The following is a 15,352-nucleotide window of genomic DNA, read 5'->3' as shown; positions in this document are numbered from 1 at the left end:
TTTTACTGACAGCGGTGTAGATTCTTGTTATGCACAATGCTAGGAGACTTCCGAGCATGCGCAGCACCGTATTATCTTGGCCAAAATTTTGTTGTAAGCATTAAATTTGTGAAAAACTTTGATATTCAATCTGAAATCTATTCAGTATTCGCACACCCTTCCTTATAACTGCTTGAAAATAAGCCTGCTCCGTGAATTCCTTGAAGACTGCGTTTGGAGGCAACTTACACTGCTTTTCAACTGCTTTTGTTTATTATATTTATTAATGATATTGTAAATGTTGACCCTTCAGCCCAATACATAATCTATGCTGATGATACGTCTTTTCTTTTGTGGAACAAATATACATTATCTCGTGAATCTAGCTAACATGACATTAAAAGAAAAACATATGCACCTGGACACTTAAGTTCTTTACAAATTAACTGTTCCAAAACTAAAGCTGTTCTTTTGTGCACTAAATACCTGCTTTATGAGCCCACTCATTCTTATAATCTGATGTTAAATAATAAAATTGAATTTTCTTCTACAGCAAAATCTTTAGGTCTTATTTTTCATGAATATGTGAAATGGGATCACCCATATGGAATTTTACAAAAAAAAACTTCACAAGGTCCTGGGTGTACTGAGAAAATGTCAGCATGTATTGCCAGTTCCTCAAAAGCTTCTAATATTTAAAGCACTTTTCTCATTTCATCTGGGCTACTGTAACTTAATTTTGGGTAACAGAACAAAACAATCCATAAATAATCTTCTTATCCTACAAAAAAGGGCCCTAGGATCTGTTGCAAACCTACCATTTAATCCCCGCAGGGACGTCTGCGTCAGCAGGCATTTGGTGTGTTGCGACACCACGTACCCGAGCACACGAAGGTTGGCCCCTCCTGCGCCTAGCCGTGCATGGCTTTGCCGTGTCCGGGGAAAGGGGATCCTAGGGGTTGAGCTGACGCTGAGTGTTTGGACCTTTGTGGCCCCTCAGCAGAGGCAGTACAGCTCTTTGGTCTCTGCTTCACGTAGGCGACACCTCCGGACTGCCCCTCCCGGGGCAAATCAGCAGTCACCTTTTCCTGTCTTCTTCCTCCACATGCTTTTTCTTTACCCTCTTCTTTCACATCTGTTCTGTCTTCTTGTATCTTCTATTCACTTCAATTTTTCATAGGTGGCTAACCTACCTTGGTTATGTCGTATTAGGTTATAGTCTCGATGTACAGGTGGCGTGGGCAAGACTTGTTCGCATGTTCCTGTCCCGTCCCCTCGTTGGGCACCATGGTGGGTGGCTGGCACCGTGGCTGAACAACACAACTTTTCTATGGCTCCTCCTTTCCCTCAAAATGATCGCCCCTCTTATAAAAGAGGGCAGACCGAAGCAACTCAATATTTTTCAGAAAAGAAAAGTAGCCTTCCTAAAATACCATGTAATACATAGTGAAGTAGAAGAAAAGCCAGCAAGAATCTTGTCCCCATTCACAGTATCCAAGTCCTTGACAGAAGCCCTCGGCCCTGGCTACAAGCTTTCAAAAAATCTCTAGTGGTGATTTGCTGCTCGAACTTCGAGATAATGTGCAATACACAAAACTGTCAAACCTTGCGTCCATTGGGGATATGTCTCCGTTACATCCCACCGGTCCCTCAACACTGTCCGCGGTGTAATATCAGAAATCGACTTCATACACTTAACAGAACAAGAAATGCTTGAAGGACTCACCGACCAAGATGTCATAAACGTTCACCGGATCAAAATCCGGAAGATCGACACGAAACACCTGATCCTCATGTTCAACAGCAACACACTCCCCGAACAAATAGAAGTCGGCTACTTAAAAATCAATGTAAGGCCCTACATTCCGAACCCCCGCAGATGCTTCAATTGTCAGAGGTTCGGCCATGGCTCACAGAGTTGCCAGGGCTGCAAAACTTGCGCAAAATGTGCTTCGAAAGAACATACTTGCGAAAACTGTGACGGTGCAGTGCATTGCGTAAACTATGAAGGAGAACATGCCGCATACTCTAGGATGTGTCCGTCCTGCAAAAAAGAAAAAGAAATCATCACGTTGAAAACCAAAGAAAACATTTCATTCAAAGAAGCACGAAGGCGTATCGTGCTAACAAACACATTCTCCTTCAATGGAAAAAGCAACTTCGCCGATGTGGTGCGACGGGCCATAGCACCACACCAACCTTTGGGGCCTGGTCAGGCCACAATTACCAGGCCTCCGGCAGAGCCGCCCGCACCCCACGGAGAGACAGCACAAGCTGCCCTGCCACCTACTAAGCAGGGCCTGCTGGCCCTCAATTCGGCTGCCCACAAGGTTTTTCCCCAACGAGAGAGGCCTGAAACACACACAGCCGCGGTGTCGCGGAGCTCCAGCACCTCAGGAGAGGCCATGGAGACAACTGCCAGTTCGCCCCCGCCACCGCGGAGGCACAGCTCGCTCGAAAAAAAAGAAAAAAAGAAAAAACCCCAATAACGGGTCCTCAAAAATGAGGAACCTAAATATTTTTAGCCACATCCCTACAAAATAATTAAAGATGGCATTCCTGATACATTGGAATTGTCGTGGACTTATTAAAAACTACAGCGACATAAAAGATATCTTAAACTCATTTTCTCCTGTGGGCTTATGTTTACAAGAAACTAACTTAGGACAACAACATAAGAACATTTTAAAGAAATACAAAGTATTTCGTTGTGACAAAGAGCAAGCGAGTAGGCTCTCTGGAGGTGTCGCGATTATAGTGCAGAATGGTGCTGCTACTCTTGAAATCAGGCTTCAAACGGAATATGAAGCTGCAGCTGTGACCGTTCTTGATTTTAAAACAATTACAATATGTACTCTGTATCTGGAACCACATCTAAATGCTACACTTCATGATTTAGAAGCACTTTTTAAACAGCTGCCAGAGCCATATTTAGTAGGGGATATTAATGCACACTCATCTTTTTGGGGGAGTGACTAAACGGACACTAGAGGCCGTGTCCTAGAAGATTTTATTTTATCAAAGAATGTCTGCCTGCTCAATACAGGAGCGCACACATATTGCTATTTGAGCTCAGGAAAAATGAACTGCTTAGATTTATCTTTTAGTTCTCCATCACCTTTTACAGATTTTAAATCGGATGTTGTTGACAACCCCTACGGAAGTGATCACCTTTCTTTAAAAATTAACTTATCATCCCCACCACAAATCATCCCAAGCAAACCACGTCGTTGGAAGCTACACTTAGCAAACTGGGCATTGTTTCGATAACAGGCCAGTCTGGATAATGTTTTTTCAAGTAATCTTAATGTCGACGGTCAAAACAAATTGTTCACAACCTGTATTATTAATGCCACGCGGCTAGCTATTCCTCAATCCTCGGGAGTGGTTCGACATAATCACAAAATCTGGTACACGCAAGAATGTAGGGAAGCAAAAAAGAAACAAAACAAAGCCTGGGGCATTTTCCGTAGATACCCAGCCCATGATAATCTTGTAAACTTTAAAAAGGCAAAAGCCAACACACACCACATTCGTCGCGATGCTGAGAAAACTTCCTGGAAAAACTACATATCTATCAACAGTTCAACCACGTCCAAAAAAATCTGGGAACAAGTCCATAAACTAAATGGCAGCTTCTCCCCTTTCACAATTCCGTTCTTAACAGCTCCTGGCACACAAACATGTATAGAGGAACAGGCAGACGTACTAGGGGAACATTCTTTTAATGTTTCAAGTTCCTCACACTACACTCAATCTTTCCTGAAGTACAAACATACAGCCGAAAAACAAAATCTTCCTACAAGTGGCTGTACAAATGAGTCCTATAATACATTAATTACACTTCACGTAATCCAAAAAGTATTGTCCGCAGGTAAACAGACAGCACCCGGCCCTGATGAAATACACTATGAAATGCTGGCTCACCTCTCAGACACTGCTGTGAATGCACTTTTACAATTCTTCAACAAAATATGGGTATCAGGGAAAATACCAGAGGCTTGGAAAAACGCCGCGACTGTACTGTTTCTGAAGCCTGCAAAACCACCAACCACCCCTAGCAGTTATAAGCCAATAGCTTTCACAAGTTGTCTCGCAAAATCATTTGAAAGTATCCTGAACATTAGGCTGACGTTCACTCGTGAACTCTTAGACATCCACCAGTGTGGATTTAAAAAACCGTGTTCAACAGCTGGTCATCTCGTCCACCTAGAAAATACAGTCCGAGAAGCATTCGTACACAAGCAACACTGTTTAGCAGTCTTTTTCGATATCAACAACGCTTATGATACCGCTTGGAGGTTTGGTATTCTTCACGACCTAGCAGAACCTTGTATTCGTGGTAGGATGCTGAACTGCCTGAAAGATTTTGTGTCCGACCGTTCATTACATTTACACCTGGGTGCAACCCTTTCGAAGAAATTGGTCCAGGAGAATGGAGTGCCGTAGGATTGTATTTTAAGTACGACACTCTTCATAGTAAAAATGAACTCCATAGCAAAAATCATTCCTAGGTTCATTATGTATTCTGTATATGTCGATGACCTTCAAATAGCATGCACATCCTCCAGCTTGCCAACATGCGAGAGACAGATACAACTCACATTGAACAAACTCGCAATTTGGGCAGACAAAAATGGATTTAAGTTTTCATCACAAAAAACAATTTCTGTCCTCTTCTCACTCAAAAGAGGCCTACAGGTTGACCCCACCCTACACCTAAATGAAACCGTACTTCCAGTAAAGAATGAACAAAATTTTTTAGGTATAACTTTTGACAAAAAGCTCACATTCCTGCCACACATAAACACCCTCAAAAAGAAAGCTTTCCAGTCACTGAATATACTCAAAGTACTGTCATGAACGTCTTCTATAGCCAGCCTTTACGTAGAAACAAACGAACCCCCACTATAAAGTGGAAGAGCCGCTCTAACCTGTGCATATATTCTTAAGGTACAATATCTACCAAAACACATTTGCTATCCCCTTGTAACAATATGCCCTTCTCGAGTAATATTCAGCAACAAACCACAAACTATAGCACCACTGCTCCTGCGATTTGAAGAGATTCGTCACAATCTTGGCATAGTGGACACAGTACCTGGCATTACCCACAGACAAAATCCACTACCCCCATGGTTCATCTTTCCGACAGCTTGCGGTCTCACTTTAACACAGTTCCGTAAAGCACAAATCCCACCACAACACATTATTCAGGAATTCCTGGCACTAGAAGATAAGTACAGCAGTTTCACAGACTTTTATACTGATTGTTCGAAAACGACAGACCTTGTTGGAAGTGCAGTTGTCGAAGGGAACTGGGAAGAAACAGTAAGACTTCCGCAGTGCACATCCATTTTCACTGCTGAATGTTACGCCATTTCTATAGCCATAGAGAAAATAGTAAAGGAGAACCTCGCAAACAGTATTATATACATAGACTCCTTAAGTGCACTCACATCTCTTCATGCCAGAAATGCAGTCACACCATTATTAGGAGGTATTATACACAATTTAATAAAAGTCACCACACAAGGACGGAACATTAAATTATGCTGGGTTCCGAGCCACGTCGGAATTAGTGGCAATGAGAGAGCAGATGCATGCGCAGCACAAGCCCGGCACAAACAAGTAACAAAAATAAAGATATCTCCTAATGACTGCATGAAGCTAATATATCATAAACTAAGCAAAAAATGGCAGTCTGCTTGGAACAATGACATAAATAACAAATTACACTTGTTAAAGCCCGTGTTAGGCGAATGGAAATCTTGCACACACCAGGAACGTTTCAAAGAAGTGATTCTATGCCATCTTCGCATAGGACACGCACACTTCACACACAACTTCATTCTAACAAAGCAAGACAGTCCCCAATGTGAATCATGTGGAGATGAACTAACAGTAAACCACATCTTATTTTCATGCAGAAAACTTGAACCACTGAGGAAGAAGTTTTTTACCCTATTTTACAATGAACACATTCCTTTTCACCCAGCTTTGATTTTAGGCGAAGATGCGCTTGTTGATGTATCACGTGTTTTTAGCTTTTTAAAAGAAGCAGGTGTTCTGATAAAACTTTAAAACCTCGCAGAGTGCTTCACTACATATTACAGAAAACCTCATCCACCTTCTAATCTCTGAGAAGAATGCCGAGGTCTTTAGATAATTTGTTGAGACCCTCCGACCTCTTGCCCAGACAAGGACTCACTGAGGTGTCCCAACTTTTTAAAGAATCTGTACCTAGTGTTTGGCGCATGATAGCCTTAGCTGCTTATGTGCCATTAAACTCAACTCAACTCAACCATTTAATGCACACACTGCAGAGCCATTGGTTAAATTTAATGTAATTAAATTAAACGTGCTACTATATGAATACACTTTATTACTTTCCTTTAGAATACTGTATTTACTCGCATAATGATCGCATTCGTGTAATGATCGCACCCCTGAATTTTGTCGTCAAAATTCAATTTTTTTCTTTCCCGCGTAATGATCGCACCCTGAACTTGTCGCAGCGATATGTCGTGTGCCAAGTCTTGCTAATGATGATCACGCTTACCATCTGTCAAATGCTACGCGAACGACTCTTGAAGACATACCAATCGGTCTGCACACGCCCAACATTCTTATGCAGATGCCTCATTTCATTCCTTTCATCACTTTCCGCACTTCCATGAAAAAAAAAGGAAAAGCTACAACCAAACTAGCCTCAGCTTTATTATTTGTAGGCTTCGTAATGGTTTTGGTCAACAACAACATTAAAGGCGCCTTTCGATTCTTCTCGTCTGCACTCGTGGGCACACAGCAAATCGCGAGCGGCAACGATAGTGGCCACGTTTACACTGATACTTTAGTAGTGTACCCTATTCATACGCCGACGCTTATAACGCAGCTAAGATATTCACCCACCCTTAGCGGAAATGTGCCGTATTAGGATAGCAGTGAAGACAAATGCCGCAGTTTCTGCAGCATCCCACCATGTGTTTCTATGTCACTGGCAGCTACGCATGCCCATCTCTGTTTCTGTCCCCTCAAAGAGGACATGGCTACGTTATTGTCGCAAGCTTGCTGATATTAACGATATTATTCATTACTGATAAGGAAGAATATGTTTCAATGCGCGTAATGTACTCACGAAAAGAAAAATAATCGCATTCGGCTTGCTCCGCCGGCCGCCATTTTTGTTTTGGTGTCCCGCACTGACAGCAGCAGCCGCCTGCATGTCATCCCGCAACAAATGCGGGATGAAAAAAGAAAATGTTTCTTTTTGTGGGAAATTTAACCTGCGTAATAATCGCACCCCCTGAATTTGCATAAATTTTTTTGACAGAAAAGTATGATCATTATGCAAGTAAGTACGGTAGATATTGTAAAAAATTGCGGTTATATACACAGTGTAGCTAACTTTAACTAAGTCGTTCTTTGTGCCTAAACCGACACTCTGAACAATGTTATGTGCCATGGCTGCGCACGAACTATGGCCTTTTTTTAGGATCTCTGTAGTCGTCCAAGGTTTGCGGGAACGCTTTGGATTTTTTAAAAACCTGAGGTGGAAAATGTTTCATTATAAACTGACCTGATCATTCGGATAAGATGGTCGTAAGCTAAACCAACACAGGGGAAACAAAATAACTCATCCCATTGCATTTGCTCAATTTAATCTTGAAAGCGCGAAAGAGAGTTTGAATTTACAGCTCTATAATATATACCAGAAGCAGCCTGTCTAGGCGTGTGGCGGCATTGGGATACAAAGAAATATTTAGGTAGGTGATCGCTGATAGCGGTACAAATAGTGCCAGAATGTACAGAATCGAAGGGAAAGTTTATTATGAACAAGTCTATTAATGTTGCACTCAAGTCAGTAATACGAGTAGGAGTGATGATGAAATTCGATAAAAGGTGGAAATCAAGAAGTGGAGAAAGATGCTTTTGCTTATTCGTGCTTGCTAACATATCAATATTCAAGTCATCTCCCAACATTAGTCTGTATCCGTTGATATTAACAAAGGAGAACATGTTATCTAAATACAGTATAAAATTGTTGATGCTGCCATTGGGTGGTCTGTATACTGCAGCAGTCACACAGTTTTCTACTTTAAGGGATGCAATTTCAATATCATCCGTGCATTGCGACCATTCGTTAAGCCATTCGTATCTCATGTTTAACATGCATACATACGCCGCCTCCTGTCCCTATTTTTTTAAATTAAATAAACTGGGTTATAACCTGCCATATTAATAACGTCCGAGTCATCATGGTACCACGTTTCTGTAAGCAGAACTGTGGAGAAATCAAATTTAAACTTATCAAGAAGAACAAGAAGGTTGTCCTCTTTGCAGCGACCAGACTGCATATTAATGTGAAGCACAGCTTGGGGGGATATGCGCTGGTCTACAATTAGTGCATTTAGTTTAGATGGACTAGAACCCATCTTATTAATGCTCATTGGAAGATGGTGGTGATGAAGTGGTATGCAGAAATTATGTATAGCAAGTATAACAAAGCAACAGCTTTGAATGGAATGTATAACAAAAAAGGGTAAACATACTCACTAAGAACTGCTGCTGAATCTTTATGAAGCCATACTTCATTGTGCAACGTTAGAAAAATAGCATAGATAACAGATAAGTGATATATGACACTAATCCAACACAGAGCAATATTGCACGCATTATACAAATGTTCACTTGCATAATACAGATGAAGAGTAGGGACATTGGCTACACAAAGTGCTGTGTAGTATGAACTAGGTTTAGACACACACACACGCACACACAAAAAAAAAGTCAGGAATATGTTTTTCTTTTTAACAAAGCAAACAAAAAAATAAAGAAGAATGACATGCAGGATCACAACTAAAGAAACCATTATTCCACCATGATGACCAGTTAATACAACTTGCACCAAGTCCTCCTCGCACATTATGCGCGAGACTGGTGTCTTGTTCAATTTCCGCATGAGTACTTTGCCTTGAGACACCCAGATAAACTTCCATTTTTCCCTTTCCTCGCTTGTCTCGCTTTTGCTAGCAAAATTTTGCTTTTATGACAGAGATGCTCATTTGCGTAGATCGAAGCATTGCGTCGTACCCTAATTCCCTTGCATTCAGTTTGCCCTTCCTTGCTTCCGAAAGCATTCCGTCCCGGGTGGCTCACGAATGAAACTTCACGACCACATATGGCCTACTCTTATCTCTAGATGGCACAAGATGCACAATGTCCATGTCATTCTCAGTGATGTTGGCCTTTAGACACCCTGCAAGTTTTCCAACTTCTTTCTAAAGGTCCTCATCTGGCACAACTGGAAGCCCTTGAATTTCAACATTCATATTTATGGAGTACTGTTTCAACTCAGTTATCTCACTCCTAGCCTGCTTCAGTTCTTTTTTGAGGAGTTCCTTTTTCAAAGCGGCACTGCTCACTGTCAGCCCTAACAGCAGAAAGCTCACCCCGGAAGGCCTCAACGCCAAGTTTGAATTTTTCAAAACCATCACTCAAGAATTGTAGGGATCGTTGAAGACCAGCGATTTCTGGCCAAATTTCACTGTTTGAGGTACTGATCCGAGCAACGTCAGTTTTAATGTCTGACATGAATGAATCTAGCTTATACCCCTGTCACACGGGCACCCGCAAACTCCATTTAACTCCTTCATCTTTACGTCTAGGGAGTTGCACTCCATGTCACATGGTCTCTCTTGCACCAAGGAAGTTAAATGGAGATTTTGGCGAGGGGAGTTCGGCAATGACCAATATGGTTGGATGGAGCACTCTCGTTCCCAGATAGCTACAGCTACGAAGAAAACCATGCGAATAAAATCATCATAACTGGCTCACTTACAAATTTTAGCATTATCTTCTTTTTTTTTTTTTTTGCCTTGGTTTATACACCACGTAATAGGAGTCTTTAATTTGTTTTTAAGAACATAGCGCCTGTGCCCTCTACACCAATGCTTCCCTTTGCCGCATGGGAAAATGTCGTTCCGCCTTTTCGTTTGTTTATTCGCTTCGTCACTCATCTGGAAGAAGTTCAGCTCACTGCGAATACATGCACACACACGATTACACAGCGCAGAATCACAACTCAAAGCACACCGGTCGAACAGTGTGACCAACGCTGCCCGCGCACGAAAGAAAGAGTGCAGTGTGGCCAGCATCGCTTTCAACTTTGCTATGCTTAAAAAAAACTAGCCTTGCGATAACATACAGCAAACTTTCTTGCTGTGATTTCATCAGATCACATACTGCATTAAGAAAAAAAAAAAGCTACCTTTAACCGTGACTGTATATGTGAGTCGTTGCATGCAAAAGTAAGCCCAGCAGTGCCATTTCGGTGCCATGCGGCGCCTGTCGAAAGCTTACATTGTGCCGTAAGCACGGCAGCAACTTCATTGACGTAAATATCCATTAGGGAGCTTCATGTCAACAAAGTTCGCAGGTGCCCGTGTGACAGGGGTATTAGTCACCAACCCAGTCAATACCTTAACGATCTCTTTTATGCTTTCCAGTTGCTTCTCAGCCATAGCTTACGCAAGGTCGTTTAGGCCACCTGAATTTATTTCCCTGCTTGCCTCAATGTTGGCAATAGAAGTCAACTCTGCAGGAAATAGAAGGCAATCACAAAAAAATGCAACTCAGCACAAGTGACCAGGTATGGCTCTGCATTAGCCTAAAGTACCCCACTATTCATGGTAGCACTCACGGCAGCAGCAGCGACGGGATAGCAGTGTACGCAAGAGCATGATAGGAAGAACACCAACCTGCAATGTTGTAAAAGAGTAGATTAGTTTGTGCCTGTGCACTATCGCCGTTACTGCCACTTGAAGAGCTTGAAGCATGTGCCCAACTCAGCAGCTGCTTAGCTGCAAGAAATTTACAGCTAATAAGGATATTTCACTAATTTTCATCATTTTTGTATGAATAATACTTGTTTCCCCTTCCTTAAATTTTGGCCTTCAGCATCCTTGAAATCCTTGGATTGTCTCTGAATTGCCCTTGAATTTTGAGCCGAATATTCTGTACGAACTTGCGAGGAGCAGCACTTTGTTTTTCTGTCTGTGTACAAATTTGAGAGAGTTGCCTTTATGATCCAATTGGACACTATCATTTCTTGCAGAGTAATATGCCCTGTCAAGCTTTGGTTTGGGCTTGTTCATTCTGAGACAGAGCCACACTTGAAAACGGGAACCAATAGAAAGGAACAAATAGTATGCATTCTGCATCGGTAATTGTAGAAATCAGGCTCCTATGCATTGGCATACATGTGTGATATCTTCCACAATTAGGCACCTAAGCAACTGAAGAGCTTGTAAATGATAAACAACTGCTTTCACTTACCTGGGGCATCCTGGAATTGACAGCAATGAAACAAGGGAACAGCATTTTACTAGATCCACATAGAGTGTTCTGTTCGCTGGTGAAGAGAAGCGTGATATTACAGCACCACACATAGTTCTAAAGGGATGGGAACATCGTGAGACTGGCCAAATAATAAATCTTAATAAAGTCATAAATAGGCTGCCTAAAAGCAAGCGATTCTTATTTAATCTCTAAAAATCATCGAGCAGAAGTTATCTGCCCTGTGCATTCACTCAAAAACTGGTGCTAATGCGCAACAACTGCCGCTGTCCTGCAGCAGAATTATCTAGAACAGTCCTCAAATTCATCGTTCTGTCTTCCTCGAGACTCCAATGAATATTTCCACCTCTTATATATTCGAAAGAAACAAATATTTGACAACTTCCAGTAGTGAATTCTCTAATCAAACGTGAATTGAATAGCAAGGACTATTCAATTCATATTCGAAATTTAGAATATTCATGCACCTCTATTTATGTTATTTTCCTTAGGTGTCCTGGATTCATTGAGGTACCTCAGCAAATCTACAAACATCCTTTCTGACCCAAGTCGGTTACCAGAGGAAGCCACACAGGCAGTCACCAAGAAGGAGTCAGCGCCACAGTGAGTGAAAATTTGATGTGATGTGAATGTGCTTAATATGCGGTGACCTGCAGAAACTTCACTGAAGGCTAAGATTTTTCTCAGTGAAAGGGTTGAGCATACTGGTGAGCCATTGAGAAAAGCTCTTCTTTAGGTGGCAACTGCTATTGCAAAGGTATGCTTCTCCCCTCCACAACCACCGCTTAGTTCTTTTGCCACCTTTAGTCTGTAGAATAATTGCTCCTCGTAGATGACAAGAAGGTTGCGAGAACATACTGGTGACTTTTGATCTGCATATGTAAAGCTCTTCAAGTATTTCTCGGCTTTAACAAGCTAAATGCTACTAATGACAGTGTTCATCTGCTTGTTTTACATCTGGTCTGTACTCATATTTGTAGGTGTGCTCCACTTACTACTAATAATAAAATAATGATAATTTACTGTACAGTAAAACCTCGTTAAATCATACCTGCTTAAACAGTAGTTTCATTTTAAAAGTAGTAAAGTCAAATCCCCGACTCGGCGGCCATTGAACATAATGTGTATCCGCATAAACCGTACCAGCTTATTGTGTGTGTATCGGTTAACACATAGTGTTTCCACTTTTCCTTGCACAAACACGGCGGTGCGTCGTCTCCATCGGGCGGCCCGGCAAAACAACAAGCCTCAGAGATCTGAACAACAGCCTCCAAGCGCCCTTGTTAGGATTGGGGGCTCAATCCCATCGCTCGTGATCCATTGTCAAGATTGGAGTCAGGCATGAATTAGAAGGTAGCTGGCCCATGCCGTCGTCCAACTTATCCACGCTGAGGATGTTGATGAAGGGAAGGACTGCTTCTCATCGAGAACGAGGAATATGGGTTTATTTACAGTATCTACATCAGTCTAGCATGACTGCTTAGAAAAGTACATCAGCCTAACATGACTGCTTGAGAGAGAGTCTCAGTCCAACATGACTGCTTAAGGAAGAGTGAGCTGAGCAGCCGCACAACAGCGGTTTATATACACTCGGTCCTCCCCTTGATTCCAAGAAGACGGAAACGTTCGTCCAGTCATTGCAAACATGCCGCCTCCCCCCAGGACGGCTTACACACACACACACAGGTTCTCGGTCCAAAACCAACATCACACGAATTTCGTAGAACTCGGAGCGGACCCTCGCAGCGCGCGTGGGTAGCCATTGTCCTGCGTCTTGGTCGGCGCGTGGGAAGGGGGCCCCGACGACGTTCCTGCGGCAACTCCCCCGCTCGCGGGAGATCAGGTCCGCGTTGGTGGGTTTGGTAACAATAGTTGGCCCGCCGAACGCATTCAGTCACAATGGCGATTTAGTGACGCCGTGGCTACAGGTTTGCGGCGGCACTCTAGGAAATGTTTACGCCCGTTGTCGCAACTGGCTGGCAACACTTGCACCTCAGCTGGGCCATTCTTAACACCCTGCGCATTTGTGCGTGAAGCCACATCAAAATCAACATCATTTCAGCGCCGTGGGACGAAATAGAAGAACAATTACAAGCGGAAAATTTTCAGGTTTATGGAGTCGCCGAAACTCATTTAAGAGATGAGGAAGAGCCACCATTCATTGCAGGATACACCTGAGCAGGGTGCAACAGAAAAGGGAAAGACCGCAGAGGAGGCCTTGGGGCACTAGTGAAGGGACAGGACTGGGAAAGGCTAAGGGAGAGCTGCAGTGAGCACATGTGGCTCAAGGGCACTGTAGAGAATGTAGAGACAATTCTGGGAGTTGTGTATCTGAAAACTGGGAATGAGTCGAAAGAGGAGAATGCAAAACATTTTAAATGTATGGCCAAGGACATCAGAGAGTTAGCTATGAAACGGGAGATAATCATCCTAGGGGACATGAATGCACATTTGGAATACTTTGATGGGGCGACAGATGCAACAGGGCAGATGTTAGTAGATTTTTGTGAGGCCCATGATTTTGTAATAGTTAATACTGAAATTAAATGCGACGGGAAGATAACATGGGAAAGAAATAACTCCCACTCAACATTCGACTACTGCCTAATGTCCCACAAACTGTATGAACGGTTGAGAGATATGGAAATTGATGAGAAAGGTACAAAAAGCCTGGGGAGTGATCGCAAACGAATCAAAATCAGTTTTGGAAGGATAGTACCAGTGATAGAAACTAAAGAAAGGAAAGGTAGAAGCAAACTGAATGACAGGCAGCTACAAGAAGTGGTGAAAAACATTGAAAACATGGTATCCAAGCAACCGCAAAGGGCATGGACATACGACGAGTTAATAGGTATTTTTAAACAAGAGCTAAAAAAGGGACAGATTAGGAAACTAGGAAGTAAGCAGGGAAAACATAAACCGAAAAGCTGGTGGGACCGAGAAGTTAAGGAGGCCATAGAGCAACACAAAGATGCATGCAGAAAACGGAGCAACAAAGAAAAGGGGAGCCCCACCAGAAGAGGTGGAGACAAAATGGGAGAATTACCTTGCAATGAAAAGAGAAGCATCGGCATTAATTCAAGCCAAGATAGCAAAAGTTGGGGTACAGTGGTTGTTAGAGATATGGAAAGAAGACAGAAATGCCTCTAAGAAGTTTTGGGAACACATAAGGCAACTGGGTAAGAAGACAGAGGTGGTTCAGCACTCACTGACCACACCAGAAGGAACAAAGGTAGAGGGAGAGGAAGCTCGGGCATATATTAGGTTAACAATAGAGGCAGCATTTGCAGAGCCAGAAGGTAGCAAAATGGAGAACAATGACAACAGCAGGACAGAACTAGAGGAGGAGAACAGAGGGATGACAAGTAAGGAATGGGACAGAATTGAACACAAGGTCCCCGTGGGAACAGTGACAGGACCTGATGACATACCTATGAAATTGATAAGCATATTAGGCCAGAAAAGAAAATTAAAATTACGGCAACTTATTGAACAAATAGTTGTAGGGGGAGATGTTCCACAGGACTGGAAATCAAGCAGAATGATATTAGTTTACAAAGGTAAGGGGAGCAAGGAGAACATTAAATCCTACAGGCCAATAACTGTCACATCAGTCATATACAGAGTAGCAATGCAGATGGTGAAAATGAGAATGGAGGAATGGGCAGAACGTGAAGAGATCTTGGGAGAGCTGCAGAATAGATTTCGAAGGAACAGAAGGCCAGATGATAATTTATTTGTTATAACACAGTGCATAGAGATAGCGGCAGCCAGGTAGAAACCGCTATGGATAGCTTTTTTAGACATTAGAGGAGCTTACAATAATGTAAACCAGGAAAAGTTATGGAGACAGTTGAAGGAATATGGTCTAGATAGAAGTGTGGTTGGATTCCTACAAGAAGTTTATACAGATAATGAAGTAGAGATAACATGGGAGGGGGAAACTACAAAGCCAGCTAAAGTAAAAAGTGGTCTCAGGCAGGGCTGTCCATTGTCGCCCCTGCTTTTTATGATT

At 42.5% G+C, this 15,352-nt stretch overlaps 1 protein-coding gene across 1 annotated transcript in view; it reads left to right on the top strand.

Annotated features, from left to right (window-relative positions):
• The window catches only part of Mondo (MLX interacting protein mondo), a 103,877-nt gene that overhangs the window by 72,723 nt on the left and 15,802 nt on the right, over positions 1-15,352 (top strand). The window contains exon 19 of the mRNA XM_050169546.3: positions 11,829-11,940. Coding sequence (XP_050025503.1) covers positions 11,829-11,940 — 112 coding nt within the window. The remainder of the gene's footprint in view (positions 1-11,828; positions 11,941-15,352) is intronic.

Source organism: Dermacentor andersoni, chromosome 3 (assembly GCF_023375885.2).
Source record: "Dermacentor andersoni chromosome 3, qqDerAnde1_hic_scaffold, whole genome shotgun sequence".
Classification (NCBI taxonomy): domain Eukaryota; kingdom Metazoa; phylum Arthropoda; class Arachnida; order Ixodida; family Ixodidae; genus Dermacentor; species Dermacentor andersoni.
The sequence above is the reverse complement of the archived record's forward strand: the minus strand, read 5'-3'. Positions and strand labels throughout refer to the sequence as shown.